The following is a 15351-nucleotide window of genomic DNA, read 5'->3' as shown; positions in this document are numbered from 1 at the left end:
TATGTGTTTTATTAAATGAATTTTGAGTCTAATATGCTGGTAACTTGTACTTTTATGGCCGATGTAAGCAGAATTAAGTTTTATGTCAGGCTGATATGCCGTAATTGTGCAAACGCAGCTGTTACAATCTTGAGACCCACTGACTTGCTCTTGACAATAATACAGTATCACAGCTTCAGCTGAGGCCCCTAATTCCTAGTCTCATCATTCACTAGGCACCCAGGGCGTCTCATCTTTGCACACACATACATGCCACCATTACCACTTAGTACATTCCTGGAGACACACGTCACTGCAGATCCAGGTCTTGCCACCAGCCACAGCAAGCTCCGAGCACTCACCCAAATGTGGGTGTCAATCTGGGCACTGGAGTCTGAGGTGACCCCAGAGCAGCCCCGCACAAAGCCTAGCACCAGGCATCAGTCTGTCTCTTGCTGCATGGTCACATGCAGTGTGGCCAAAATGAGGGAGAGCTCAGTGGGCCCTAAAGGGAACTCATCACACATGGTCACTGATGACCACGGGTGCATCTTGTGGGGGACAGAGCGTTCACCAGGAGGCTTCATGACTCCATACACTAGAGCTGTTGCTTCGATATAATGGTTTAGAGGCAAGCCTTGTGCGCTCACAGATGGCACAGAGTCCAGAGTAATCAGACTATTTCAAGGCAATCAATACGGTCAGCGAAGGTAAAGGTCCAAGAGACAAAGGTGTTCCCAAAGCAATTACACTATTAAACGTCAAAAGTTGTCTTCTGAAACATCAACAGTGCAAATTGTACTTGTAACGCTTGCACTACTCTAATAAACACAGTGATGGAGCGAACTACACACTGGAATGGCTCAAATCTGAGGGGCTGGTGGTGGGAGGGCTGCGGGGAAGCGTAAGTTCCTGCCCACCCTCTTCTGGGACAGAGTAATCACCAAGATAGAAAACAGACACTCTGAACGCCCTGATGAGTTTGAAGTATCTCTTGTCTCACCGCCACATGAAACAGGCAGGCAGATTAGTTTATTAGCAAAGGTTTATTGCATAAAATAAGTCATTCTTGGCAAACAGCTCCCTGCAACAGTGTCCTTTGTTTAGTTGTCAATTTCACCCCTCACACTAGAACAGGACACAACTGACCTCACAAAACACATCACAGCATGCGATGAAATACGCCTTACAGTGTCTTTATCAGACAATCTGCTTTGTTTTGTATTGTATGTGAAAGTTAGTTTTTGGGTATTTAATTTTCACCAGAATAGCGGCCAAACTCCGGCCGACTTCTGCCATATGGTTTGCTTTGCCCAGGCCATGACCCATTCTGGTCCGAGGTGGAATCTGAGCTCACACAGACTTTGGGTTGGCAGGTTCTTCACGATCCCTTACGTCTTTTCCTGGGTGTATTTGATGGTTTGGACGGCTCTAGAGCGGACAAACATTTTCTGGGAACGGTGGTCGCTGTGGCTAAACGAGACATTGCAGCGGCCTGGGCCCAGCCCAACCCCACTACCCTGCGAAAGTGGCGCCGGGGAGTGGATTGGTGCGCGGCCCAGGAGGAACCCCTCTTTAAGACACATGGTTGACCCGCGAGGTTCCATAGGGTTTGGAGCAAATGGCTGAACCTACTGTTTTAAATTGCCAGCTATGGCTCTCCCATGTAACGGGGTGCTGCTTCCAGCTCGGGTGGCTTGCATAAATACTCCTACCCACACAGTGTTTTTTTTTTTACTGTCTGTTAAAGATGGAATTGGCTTTACTGTGTAAGATATATGCTGTCTTTTTGTTTGTTTTTCAAAATGATAATAAAATTGATTACAAAAAAAAAATCTCACCAGAATAAACCATCTCAAAACATGAATTGTGTAACGTCTCGGCAGTTGAAACTGCAGAATTATATGGTTGGTGCCACCTTTGTAAGTTGTTACAATCTGGACAGCCATGAATCCTCTTCTGTTCTCTCAGCCTGGATGGGTTGTACAGAATATTTACACAGCCGGTCTGAAGATACTGATAGGGAGTTGATGTTCCTGCTATAGTGATGAAAGGAGTTTATATTTTTTATCCTGAAGTGGTTTTTGATTCGTATTTCTTCTCCTAGTTTCTTTTTCTTATGTCCTCAGGTCTTTCAATATTTTTTTGTTGAATCCTAGAAGTTATGTCTCTCAGGATAGTTTATGATCACACTTGGTAACATGTCCTCAACACTGCACACATTTCATGAGAGTCGGACAGGTTTAATTCGCAGTGAAGCAGCCGCTGTGAAGTTCGTTGCTTGGTGAAGGGACGTTAGTGACGTTGAAGAAGCTACATTCTGTTTGGAGACGCTGCGAACGTTAGAGTTTGTCCTTTAACTCAAAGCTCTTCTGACGTTCAGAGGAAAGGGAGGATCTCGCCCCGGAAGGATCGTTAGATGTCATAGGAGGTCTAACTTCAGCTGTAGATTCTAAGATGATGTAAAATATCACATTTCTTTTTTTAAATGAAGGTTTTTTGGCAGTGCTTTGAGAAGGCTTCCATCTTGTATGTGTTATTTGATGCTGCTGAGCACCACCTTTTGTTTACAGCAGTTTCCATATCCTGTACAGCGTCATGGCCCTCGCCTGTGTGTTCTTTGATGGCGTACCAGGCTTGCCTTAAGATTAAAGCTCTTGCTACACACAGTGCAGTGATAAAGCCTCTGTCCTGTGTGTATGCTTTGATGCCGTACAAGGGTCTCCTTCCGAGAAAACCTCTTCTCACACACAGTGCAGTGATAAGGCCTCTCTCCTGTGTGTATGCTTTGATGGCGTACAAGGGCTGTCTTAAGAGTAAAGCCCTTGGAACACACGTTGCAGTGATAAGGCCTCTCTCCTGTGTGTACGCTTTGATGCTGTACAAGGTACGCCTTCCGAGAAAACCTTTTGGAACACACAGTGCAGTGAAAAGGCCTCTCTCCTGTGTGAGTTCTTTGATGTAGTACAAGGTTTGTCTTCTGAGAAAAGGGTTTGGAACACACAGTGCAGTGATAAGGCCTCTCTCCTGTGTGAGTTCTTTGATGCAGTACAAGGTGTGCCTTCCGAGAAAAGGGTTTGGAACACACAGTGCAGTGATAAGGCCTCTCTCCTGAGTGAGTTCTTTGATGCCGTACAAGGGTCACCTTATGAGAAAAGGGTTTGGAACACACAGTGCAGTGATAAGGCTTCTCTCCTGTGTGTACGCTTTGATGTTGTAGAAGATTTCCCTTCTGAGTAAAACTTTTCTCACAGATATTGCAGTGAAAGGGCCGCTCTCCTTTGTGAGTTTTTTCATGTGTTGCCTTATCAGCAAACCTCATTTCATTCTCAGTGTAGGGATACCGATCTGTGTGTGTTTGCTCGTGCAGTAAAAGACGCGCCTTTCCAGTAAATGTCTTCTTACACTCGGCACAGGCATAAGCTCTTAGGCCGGTGCCTATTCTTTTCTGCCTTGCAAGTAGTGTTTTATTGTTAAAATTCTCCCTCCTCTGTATTCCTTGGTGTTTTCTTTCAGTCATTTTATAAGCAAAATTCTTCCTTCCTCCAGAAGCTTTACGTTTCTCTTTCCCATTCATACTTTCTGTCTGCGACTGCTGTGCTGCAGAATGAAATGAACACTGAGAATTATACATGGGCAATATTTCTTGAAAGAAATGCACAGTTATAATATGAGAAAGGTGGACAGTAATATCTAGGAAGGAAGGAAAATGTTACTACCTGTAAACAATCATTTGCTGCTTGTAGGTCTACCGTTCACATGTGGTGATCTCTCATGGGTTGGGTTCTGACTACTAAAAATAATTAATTTAAGATTGAGTTTTGATCTGGAGAACGACTCATAATCCCATACCAGAAAGGCATAATGCATCAGCGCGCAGACTCCAATTAAAATCATTGTGTTGTTTTCTCCATCGGAGTACAACTGCTTACATTGTAAAATAAAAAAATAAACAGCTTAATCTGAGCAACCTATATACTTTCCAACCATACAGCAAGTGGGTGATGCATGTGAGCCTGCAACATGACAAGCTGACAGTATTTGCAAGAGAGTAACATTTTCCATTTGCAGCAAGCTGTGGCACATCACAGGTTGTGCCATAACTTAAAAGAATCGGTAAGTTCCAGAACGCCGCGGCCAGTCTCATTCTAGGGATACCACGCCACAAACATATGACCCAACACCTATGAAGCCTCCACTTGCTCCCCGTCTAGAAGAGGATCACCTTCAAACTCCTCACCCACACCTACAAACCCCTCAACAACATCGTACCTACATACCTCAATGACCGAGTATGATGTCCACGTACCTAAGAGGAACCTCTGCTCCACAGACCTCGCCCTGGCAGTGGTCTCCTGCATCCACAGAAACAGAACCGGCAGGAGAGCCTTCTCCTACATCGCAGCTAAATCCTGGAACGAGCTCTCGGTCAACATCAGACGCTCCCCGACCCTCCACATATTCAGGAAGGACCTCAAGACCTGGCTTTTCGACTGACCCAGAGCTGCTCCCTCCACCTCCCAGCGCCTTGAGAAGGATGAACAGAACCACATGTTTCTACTTTACAAATATCTACTAGAGGTATGTTGGGTAGAAAAGCCATGGTTGCATCTTTATCACACGTGGACTCAGCCTGTAGTATTTCTATGTGGAGTCTCCGCTAGGCCTGGGCGGTAAATTCAATTCCACTTGCGGCATTTGTGGAATTTGGGTAATTTCGCATTCCTCGGAGAAAGTGGAATTGCCAAAACTTCCGAGATCCGCAGCTTCGCAGAATTGTTTGCTTGTTCACGCTTTCAAAATGTGTGTTTGCAAGATATTCTCCCCCCGAGCATGGAAACAGCGTTCGGGAACAGGGAAAAAGCATTGTGAACAGGCGGAAGAAGCAATTCCACGTGTTCGCAGAAATCTGCGCGCTCACTGAGATTTTTTACGCAGAGCTTTGCGTAACACGACTACGCAAATTCCGCCCACCCCTAGTCTCCGCTCGTGTAGACAACCATATGCTAAATTGTGCCGGTGCAAAAAACAGTCTTATTTTTCATACATTTTCAATTCTGATAATGTAGAGCATGAGTGCATGTTTAAGACTGGATGCATATTTAACTTTGTCTTTGTAAACTTGCAGGAACTGTTCATCTACTTATGGGGCATGTAGTTTGCTAACTGGTTGAGAAAGTGACTGCTACTAGGTAGACAACTATCCACATTAAGGTTTGCAGTGACGTAGTGGCTTAAAAGGTGGACTTGTTACTCTTGATAAGACAACATTAAAATCTTAACTGGATGCCAGGGGTGCTCTGGTGGGATAACCATTCTCAACTCTCCCATGAACATTTTCACAAGAGTTTTTTCAAAAGTATTCAAGTGTTAGTGTAGGCTAGGCCAGCTTCTTTATGTATGTATGCATATGTTATTTCTATACTGCAAACCTAGCCTAAAGCTAGGGACAAAGATGAACATAAATTATTTTCAAAGAGTGGAGTCCTCAACTCTTTCCTAAACGGGAGCAATGTTGGGCGGTCTTGATGGATGCAGGGATGTTGTTCCAGATCATGAGTTCATAGATGGAAAAGGCCTGCTAACTTGTTTTTTTTGTTACAGTTCTAAGTCTGCAGTCCGATGGAGTTCTCCAACCTCACATTTGTTGCACTTGAAAATAAGAGCTGAACTTAAGGACAACGAGAATGATGAACCAGTGATAAGAAAGAGGTAATAGCTACAAAAGAGGACATTTTAAAGGGAAAAGCAAGACTACTGTCCTGGAAGAGTCTTAAACTTTGTAAGATGATACGAATAAGTAAGGAGAGCAGTCAAAATTTGATTGACACAAAGACGACATGAACTTCTGACAGAGGAATCAAGATCAGAAGGTGACTCAGATGACTCTGCTAGCAACTACCTAGAAAAAAACCTACTTGCCAGACAAGGACGGACAATGGAATATCATAAAAAAGGAAAAACAAAAGCAAGAGGCACAAACAGAGGAAGAGAAAGACAGGAAAGAGCAAATGGAAGACAAAAAGATAACACCCCATAGGAAGAGAAAGGTGATAGAGCAAGGCGAGATATGATTATTAAATCATCCCAACATTAACTGACAATGGATGAACTAAATATCCAGAACCGTGGCTTATATTTCTGCCCCAGGAGGGACTTAGATTACAGTTCATGTAGAATTGACATATTTCCGTTTCTAAGATATCAACATAAAATCAGATCCGAGCCAATGAACATGAGAATAGGGGGCCCAATACAGAAAACATGACTTGTGTTCAAGAGACGCTGATACTTCATGACATTGGATGGTCTGGATAATGGAAATATATGTGCAACGAAAGAGTGGGAAGCGTTGCTTGGAAAGAGGGCACAGATAGATCAGGGAAGCCTAACTCGCTTCAAAAAGCAAGCTACATATAACTCCTCCTTTGCTCATGATAATCTGGATGTCCTTAGTGACTTGGTCGCCAAAGACTTGTTCAAATAAATTGTTCACCAGTCAAGGCAAGAAGGGAAGAATCAGATCCGACTTGAGTAATGGACAAAGGGCGGCCATTAACACATTCCGTAATGACAACATAAGTACCAATGTCATACGAAAAGGGGCAAGAATGCGGTTTTAATGATTGTTTCCAATTATGAACAAAAGGCTTTTCAGTAATTATTAAATACGGATTGTTGTGAAATGGGAATGGTAACATTTTCATTTGTGTAAAACACTACCCTCTACTCTACCATGCTTTTACCTTGTAACAAATGTATGCAAGAACAAGGGGGGCGTATAGTGCCCTCCAACAATATCTCACTGGAAAACACAGCAATAAACTAAAACCATTTAATGCTGATTCTTGTGGAGAGCCTCCCATCACATAGTATAGATAGAGAGAATTTTTTACAAAAGATATACACAGGAGACAATCATATTTGACAATTACCTAGGATGTGATCTTGCTAATTATGCATACAACACACGCAAGGTCTTAGAGCCTACGAACACGCTTTTTGCAATAGACCAATATCTCATATTTATTTATTTATTTTATTTTATTTATTTATTAGCATTTATAAAGCGCAGCATATACCCTGGGGTGTCTTGGCGCTGATAAATTTGCTAGCTTGATGACAAGTAAGCTGCCATGCTCAGAACCTCTATTCTATACCGTGATCTTATTTATTAAACAGCCAGGTTTTTAGTTTTTTACGGAATTGGAGCAGTGTGGGACATGCTCTGATTTCCTGGGGTAAAGTATTCCAGAGCTTGGAAGCTGCTACCACAAACCGTCGGTCTCCCCACAACACTGTTCTAGTGCGAGGTATCGTTAGTTGGTTGCTGTTAGTTGAACGCAACTGGCGTATAGGTTGGTAAGGACATAGATGGTCTTGAAGGAACTGCGGGCCCTGTTTATTTAGTGCTTTGTAAACAATGCACTGTGATTTGAATCTGGCTCTATTTTGAATCGTCAGCCAGTGTAGTTTTGAAATGGCATCAGAGAGAGGGGCAAACTTAGGAATTCCCAGAACAAGACGTGCTGCCGCATTCTGTATGGTCTGTAGTTTTTTTATCACTCTAACTTGGGAATTAATAAAAAGCCCATTGCAATAGTCAAGGGATGTCAAGACTAATGAGCTCACCAGAGTTTTGATGGCAGTGATAATAATATTTTCATATTTAAAGATAGATATTACAGACAAATCTCAGGGACAGCAAATGGGCGCCTGTTCTCTCAACTATGCAAATGTATTTGTGGTCTAGTGGAAGGAACAGGTGTGCTGTGTAGTTCCCACTAATCCGTAGGACCAGCACGTTTGTTGGACAACATAAACTTTGGATTAGTGCCTAGACTGGCTCCGGGCACCTCCGCAGGATGAGTTGGCCTAGAGACCAGCAAGCTCACAGTGCCACCATAAGACTCCCTAACCTTACCAGGAAGCCAATGGTTTCTGGCAACCACTGAACGTGACAACCCTGACCCCTCAGGGATCTTGGAAACAGAACAGAACCTTTCGCTCAGTCACTCAAGCTTACTTGCTCTCAGAGAAATATACAGAGAATACACAGTGGGACGTTTTCAATATATTTACTGAACCAACGTTATTCTTGTATAGAATACATAAGCTGCAATAATCTGTAGACCGAAGCAGCTGAAAGTGATTACAAGCACGTAAATAGTAGATATAGTTCTACCATGGTGCTAAAACAGTGTATATATGCAGACATATGAGCAAGGCAGCAAAATAATATAATCCACATTTGTAAAGCGCACAATCACCCGTAAGGGTCTCTAGGCGCTGGGGGCTGTCGGGAAGATTAAGCAAGCTATTAACCAGAGTCACATGGTGCTGGGCTAATCTGCCGCTGGTCCCTGGGATCGAACCGTGATCCCCAGATTCCGGAGGCAGTCGCCCTAGCCACGGCGTACTCCTACTACGCACTCCCTACTCTGCGTGTACCTAGAGTGTGTGTGGGTGTGCAGCCAAGAATCCCCACTAAGGGACATGACAGGAGAGAATGCAGGCCACAAATTGGTTACAAACTGAACACCCCCCATGGAGATGCCAAACCGCTGCATAGTGAAGTCTCAGCCTGCACAGACCCTCGGTGTCAGCTGTAGCGCCACCTCTACTAATCTATTGGGATGCTCATTATTTATAATAGAAAGCATCTTGTGATGTACGTATAGATTAGACAATGTTCTAGATATGTAGATAGCCCTGTCACTCCGTGAATGAAGATAGAGATGACATTTGTACATAGTGCGTCAAGAGTCCTTGTACATGGTGTTCGAGGCATCGTGATAATGTTGTGCGAAGCTAGATGTGTAAACAAAGTAGTTTTAGAGAAACAAATCCAACATTGTCGTGCATGCAAATATGTGCAAAAGGTCACAGCAGAAATGTTACTGTAAAAAATAGGACGATATATGAAATGTGCCACTTCGCTACACGGGCCTAACCCGGGCACATAACGGGTGGTCTGGACATCACGAAATGAAAACATGACAAACCATGCGCTGATTTGGATCGGGGATACAGATGACCTTTCCCTGCTGTGGGACGGAAGTAGGGAAATGTCTAAACGATATATACAGAGACAGACAAAAACTGATTTCAACCGAAAATTCACTCATTAGATCAGAAATAAATCTATAAATTACCTGGCTAAGTCATCCTTATGTGGGACCAAGTTCAGAATATGAACTGATGATCAAACTCTTTTGAATGGTAATAATGTGAACACCAGCAGGCTACTGCCAGGTTGGTGAGGTTAAGTTTGAAACATCATTTTGAGAATGAACACACTGCAGGCGAGAGGATCAAAAATACTGATTGCTTGCCTCGACTGCCCTGAGGGCAGGAAGATGTGGAACATGAGAAAAAAGAGAATGACTGCGAAGATGTGGAATGTATTGCAGCAAGTATTTGTTGGCCGGGTAAAGAGTGTGTGTGTGTGTGTTTGTGGGCAAAAGACATTGGATGAAGATTCTATTTTATTGAAAGTGATTCATTTCATGAGGAAAGAATAGCCAAAAGAAAAGCGATTTGTTGTGTGAACTGCAGACCGATGGCCAAGTTCATACTGTCAGAGGAGAGCCATGAAGGACATTTAGGTGTGATATCCAACAACAAACGACTGACAATGCAATACTGGTCGCCTGCCATGGACAGGGATGTGGAAAAATCCATTAGAGAGTTACCAGCTGTTTGTAAAATGATAAAAGGATGATATACAGTGTTCTGCTTATGACAGAAGTGGGTTTTCCTGACAGAGTGCGAGCCAATGAATGCAATGATTTTTTAGGTCTGTTTCAGATGCTTGCTGTGCATCAGAAATTTGCCATTGTGCTTGTGGGGTACATGTCAAATTGGTTGAAAGTATGGTTTGTACATGGAAGTGAGGGTTTTCTGTGTGAATTGGTATCGGATAATGGTGTACAGTTTGTCTTGTTCGAGATGAAGCAGTATTTGGATGGAACTGGTATTAAGATAAATGTGCTAGTCGTCATCACCCACAGAGTAATGGCCAAGCAGAGAGGATGAACAGATTGGTCAATCAGGGTTTTTTCATGGCCCTTTTCAAAGTGGAAGATGCTGCAAGGGCTATGCTTTCAGCTTATCGACACTGCACTGCACCATTTTGTGCAGAGAGGCGGACATTTGCATGATTTGGTCCTTGTAATGTGCACTGAAATGTCTAAAGAGGGGCTGAGACACAATAGCTATATAAAGAAGGAAGAAAGATAAATTGGGCTTCAAAAGATACATGTGATATTGTAAAGCTATTATTCGCACAAACATTATCACAGAACCAATAATCTTATGCAATCATAGTACTCTGGAATTACTGAGGGAATCAGATGCCAAATCTCCACAGTAATTCCACATATCTCAGAGAAATCACCATTTACTTCACCCACCCTCCAGCAGAGTTTCTTTAATCGCTGATATTGCTGACTTAAAGGGAGGAAAAAGTGAAGGAAATGTAATAGGAAACATTATGGAGACACAGTTGAGGACTTATAATGGAGCCCATATTAGATAAAATAAACATAAGAAAATATATCTCCCAATCCTGTATACGGTAATACAACTAACCCAGCTTGATATTCAGAACCCCTTGTACTGTGCACCTAACCCTACAGACCACACTTAATCTTGAAACTCCCTTGACCTTGTACGTTGTTCTACATGATGTAGTATGTTATAATACAACTGGCCCTCTCTGACCTGCAGGCCCCCCAGTTCTATGTGCGTGTACCTACACACTTCAGAAAAAAGACCACTTCTTATCGAAGGCTCTGGGTGCCGCGGGTCTTACCCTACCCATTCCACCACTACAGACCTGAATTACAGATCACTTGTCCTCTTCACGCTGCCGTCCTTCCCTTCTAAGCGTCAGACCCTGACTGACCCAGAAATCCTCTTATATTCTGTGCACTCGAACATCACAAAGACCCAGCCCCATCTCTAAAGTGCTTTAGTTTGCACTAGCAACAAAAAAGGGCAATGTTACACTCTGTGAATAACACCTCACTTTCATCTCACACTCAGGGGAAGAGGAGTATTGCGGTGCTTGGATTGAAATCACAGATTCTGCCACATAATTCCTGAGCCCGGAATGGGGCGTATCATGCACAGACCAGAATTCAGGTCATTTTTCATGTGCAGAGTCCCAATTCTTAGCCTATCACATAACGGGAAGGAGAAACTCCTTTGCGAAAATAAAGGAGATACTAGGTACATGACCGCTTCTGGTGTACTCAAGGCCCCCACAAAGATGCCACTCCACAAAACTCAGATTAGGCCCCCTGCAGGTCTTACTAAAAATATTGAAACATCAACTTTGGAAATATTTTATGCTACATTCCCTCAGAACTGTACAAGTTACTCGACATTCTGCATGTTCATTCAGTACGAACAAAATACCTGGGATGGCTTTGGGCAGCAATCCATCTGCGTCTGTATTTCCTCTCTCCAGTGGGTCTCTAGCGATAGCTCCATCAGTATCAGCAGCATTCTGTGGCAGGAAGGATGAGGATTCAGATGGGCCCTGCGCATCTGCACATGTTGGTTGTAGGTCAGACTTCTCATCTTGGTTCTCAGGGCCCAGTGGTTCTTGCTTGTAGTTCTGATCGTAGTCCTCAGCACTCAGTGGTTCTAGCTTATAGCCGCGATCTGGACTGAGTGCCTCAAGGTGCATTGGTTCGGTCTTTAAGTTCTGATGTGGTTCATGTGCTTCAGAGAGCACCTGCAGACATGTGTTGAGCTGCAGACTCTGGTCTTCTTGAAATGCTGGTTGTCTGCAGATGTTGTGCTGTTGACCCTCAAACCACAACAACTCTTGCTTTAGGAGTTCACTTGTTCCCTCCCCATCTGGGAGCACTGTTTGGCTGCAGTGGTTTTGATGTGGCTCAAGTCCCTCATGAAGCAGTGGCTGCAGGCAGACGTTCTGTTGTGCGCCCCAACTATCTACATACAATGGTTCTTTCTTCAACTGTTCAACTGGGAAAACTAGTTGTATGCACTGGCCCCGCTGTGGTTCCTGCCCATCATCAAACACTGGTGGAAGACGAAGGCTTGGCTCACCTGGGATGACTTGAACATCTGGAGGAGGGTACCTGGAGACAGTACCGTCCTGCCGTGGTCCAGGGCCAGCCGGAGACAGAGGTTGGGGGCACTGGCTCTGCTGTGGTTCATGCCCATGAGGAGACGTAGGTTGAAGACACTGATTCGGCTGTGGATCACGACCAGGTGAAGATGTCGATTGAAGGCATGGGCTCACCTCCTTGGCCCTGACTGAAAGATTAATCGGAGGGGTCCTGCTGAGAGGATAATCTCTAACCACCACCGGACTGACCATCTCCAAAGACACTGCCCCATTTACAAGGTAATCCAGACCCTTTGCTATCCAGATTTGCTCCATGAGCCCAGCGACTCTTGACGGCATGTCCTCTAGGGTATTCTGCAAGTTATCCAGTTTGGCTTCCAACTGCTCCAACATAGATAAAAGGATCATGTTAGGTACGTTCCTCGATAGCGGTTCCATCTCACAGTCCCTCTGAGCATCAGTTTGGGATCTTGAAGAAGGCACATTATGGATAGGAGAAGATGGGAGTGTGGATTTTACGGCTTCAGGTGAACACTGCACTTCTCCTTTTCGTCTTGGAACCTGCCTTTTCTCCATTCTGGAATTCTGATGTTCACGTCCTCAAGTGTCTGTGAAGGGAAGAAAATAGAAAAGACAACACATTTTCACAGGACAATTAGGTCAAAATACTCCTTCCTGTCTCACCACACGTTGTTTAAGCTTTAAAAAAAAATTATTTAGTCCAGCTAATGGATCAAAAGAACTAAATTGTCTCAAGAGCTGGAGAGAATCTACTCTGCTCAAGGTCAGGCTGTCCTCAAGGACATCAGGAGTTACCCTGCTACTCATCTAAACCCCGCTCAGTGCTGCCCTTACGTGATATGGTGAGATTTCATGCAGGTCCGCTCTGCCCTGCCAGAGAGGACTCCCTATCCAGAGTTGATCTGTTAAGCTTCAAAATGTATCAGTATGACCTCATCAAACCTAACCCTATAATTTAACGGACTTATTATGTTTTTGTAATTCTTTATTTTTTTAATTAAAATTTGGCAAGCATTACCATAACAGATATTCTCTATGAAATTGAGCATTGAGGAATAATAGATTTAAAGTCCCAGATAAAAATACAAATGTGCTGGTCAGAAGCTACCTAGGCCACGTATTCTCTGCTAATGGGGTCTGCCCCAAAGATGAATCAATTAAAGCGACACAGGAAATACCTAGACCCATTAAGAAAGAAGAGGCACTCACGTTTTTGGTGAGAAACATTCTATTCTCAGTTTGTACCTAATTTTCTTGTGCCATGTGAGACCTGCTGAGGAAGGGTGCAGACTACGTGTGGAGTAGGGAATACGAGAAGAATTTGAAGATGTTAAGGAGAGTCTTGTGAATGCTCACAGTCTGCATAGTTTTGCCCCATTGCGTTGTTACGGACGCCAGAGACAAGGGCCCAGGAGTGGAACTGAAACAGCGGCATGATCGGAAAGAAAGTCATTATTGCCTTTGCATCTAGGGCTTTGCCGGAGGCTGAATGTAGACATTCCACTACTGAGAAGAAGGCCTTGGCCATGTTTTCGGCTCTCAAAATAAACATTCTTGTGGAGTATAGGAAACTGTAAGTAGAGGATGTTCGACCAGTCCAAACTGGACCCAATCTATGCTGCTGCTACATGGCGCCTGCTTTCTAGTGTCAAATAAGAGGCAATCTCTTTCTGGCGTTTAATATGATGCATGCACAATGACAACTCACAGACCTTGCCAGACTGAGAAAGCACTGTTGATTTTTACTTTCAAGCTCTACACATTTTGAGCAAAGAGTGGAAGAGTGCCCATCTCCGAAGGCTAGTAGGCATCAAGCCATTAGTCATTATGACAATTAATAAGCAGAACGTTTGTCTTCTCAGCGTTTCACTTTAATTTATTGCAACCCAGCAACTGACATAGGACAGGCAAGGTTTGGTGGAATGTGAGGAGAGGGGAGAGTTAACTGTCTAAACACAGCCAGATCTGGGTGTCGTCAGAATACATAAATGCTCTAACACCTTTCTCAAGTAAAGCTTCAGCAAGTGGGATTACATAACTGGTGAACAAATGGACCGAGATTGAGGACCCACGAGTCACTCTGAAATTGCATGCAATGTGTTGGACGAAAAGTTGCCCAATCTGGCGATACATGTTCAGCCTGTAAAGAATGATATGAACCAGCAGATTAGTTTATTAGCAAAGGTTTATTGCATAAAATAAGTCATTCTTGGCAAACAGCTCCCTGCAACAGTGTCCTTTGTTTAGTTGTCAATTTCACCCCTCACACTAGAACAGGACACAACTGACCTCACAAAACACATCACAGCATGCGATGAAATACGCCTTACAGTGTCTTTATCAGACAATCTGCTTTGTTTTGTATTGTATGTGAAAGTTAGTTTTTGGGTATTTAATTTTCACCAGAATAGCGGCCAAACTCCGGCCGACTTCTGCCATATGGTTTGCTTTGCCCAGGCCATGACCCATTCTGGTCCGAGGTGGAATCTGAGCTCACACAGACTTTGGGTTGGCAGGTTCTTCACGATCCCTTACGTCTTTTCCTGGGTGTATTTGATGGTTTGGACGGCTCTAGAGCGGACAAACATTTTCTGGGAACGGTGGTCGCTGTGGCTAAACGAGACATTGCAGCGGCCTGGGCCCAGCCCAACCCCACTACCCTGCGAAAGTGGCGCCGGGGAGTGGATTGGTGCGCGGCCCAGGAGGAACCCCTCTTTAAGACACACGGTTGACCCGCGAGGTTCCATAGGGTTTGGAGCAAATGGCTGAACCTACTGTTTTAAATTGCCAGCTATGGCTCTCCCATGTAACGGGGTGCTGCTTCCAGCTCGGGTGGCTTGCATAAATACTCCTACCCACACAGTGTTTTTTTTTTTACTGTCTGTTAAAGATGGAATTGGCTTTACTGTGTAAGATATATGCTGTCTTTTTGTTTGTTTTTCAAAATGATAATAAAATTGATTACAAAAAAAAAATCTCACCAGAATAAACCATCTCAAAACATGAATTGTGTAACGTCTCGGCAGTTGAAACTGCAGAATTATATGGTTGGTGCCACCTTTGTAAGTTGTTACAATCTGGACAGCCATGAATCCTCTTCTGTTCTCTCAGCCTGGATGGGTTGTACAGAATATTTACACAGCCGGTCTGAAGATACTGATAGGGAGTTGATGTTCCTGCTATAGTGATGAAAGGAGTTTATATTTTTTATCCTCAAGTGGTTTTTGATTCGTATTTCTTCTCCT

General features: G+C 43.8%; 1 protein-coding gene across 1 annotated transcript; it reads right to left on the bottom strand.

The window, feature by feature from the left end:
* Positions 1 to 501: 501 nt before the first annotated feature.
* Positions 502 to 15215, bottom strand: LOC144823301 (uncharacterized). Its single transcript, XM_078681735.1, has 3 exons — positions 15088 to 15215; positions 11404 to 12693; positions 502 to 3579 (listed from the first exon to the last, which is right to left on the bottom strand). The coding sequence occupies exons 2-3, from the start codon at positions 12659 to 12661 to the stop codon at positions 2576 to 2578; spliced, it is 2262 nt and encodes a 753-aa protein (XP_078537861.1). The 5' UTR covers positions 12662 to 12693; positions 15088 to 15215; the 3' UTR covers positions 502 to 2575.
* Between the last annotated feature and the right edge of the window lie 136 nt (positions 15216 to 15351).

The sequence above is a fragment of the Lissotriton helveticus genome, chromosome 1_1 (genome assembly GCF_964261635.1).
Source record: "Lissotriton helveticus chromosome 1_1, aLisHel1.1, whole genome shotgun sequence".
Taxonomy (NCBI): Eukaryota; Metazoa; Chordata; class Amphibia; order Caudata; family Salamandridae; genus Lissotriton; species Lissotriton helveticus.
This window is presented reverse-complemented; position numbering and strand designations above follow the sequence as displayed.

Coding starts and splice junctions, on each gene's coding strand:
- LOC144823301 (XM_078681735.1), bottom strand. CDS start 12,661: ATGGAGAAAAGGCAGGTTCCAAGACGAAAAGGAGAAGTGCAGTGTTCA. Junction 3,580..11,403: donor GCTGCCCAAAGCCATCCCAG/GTATTTTGTTCG, acceptor TTCATTCTGCAG/CACAGCAGTCGCAGACAGAA.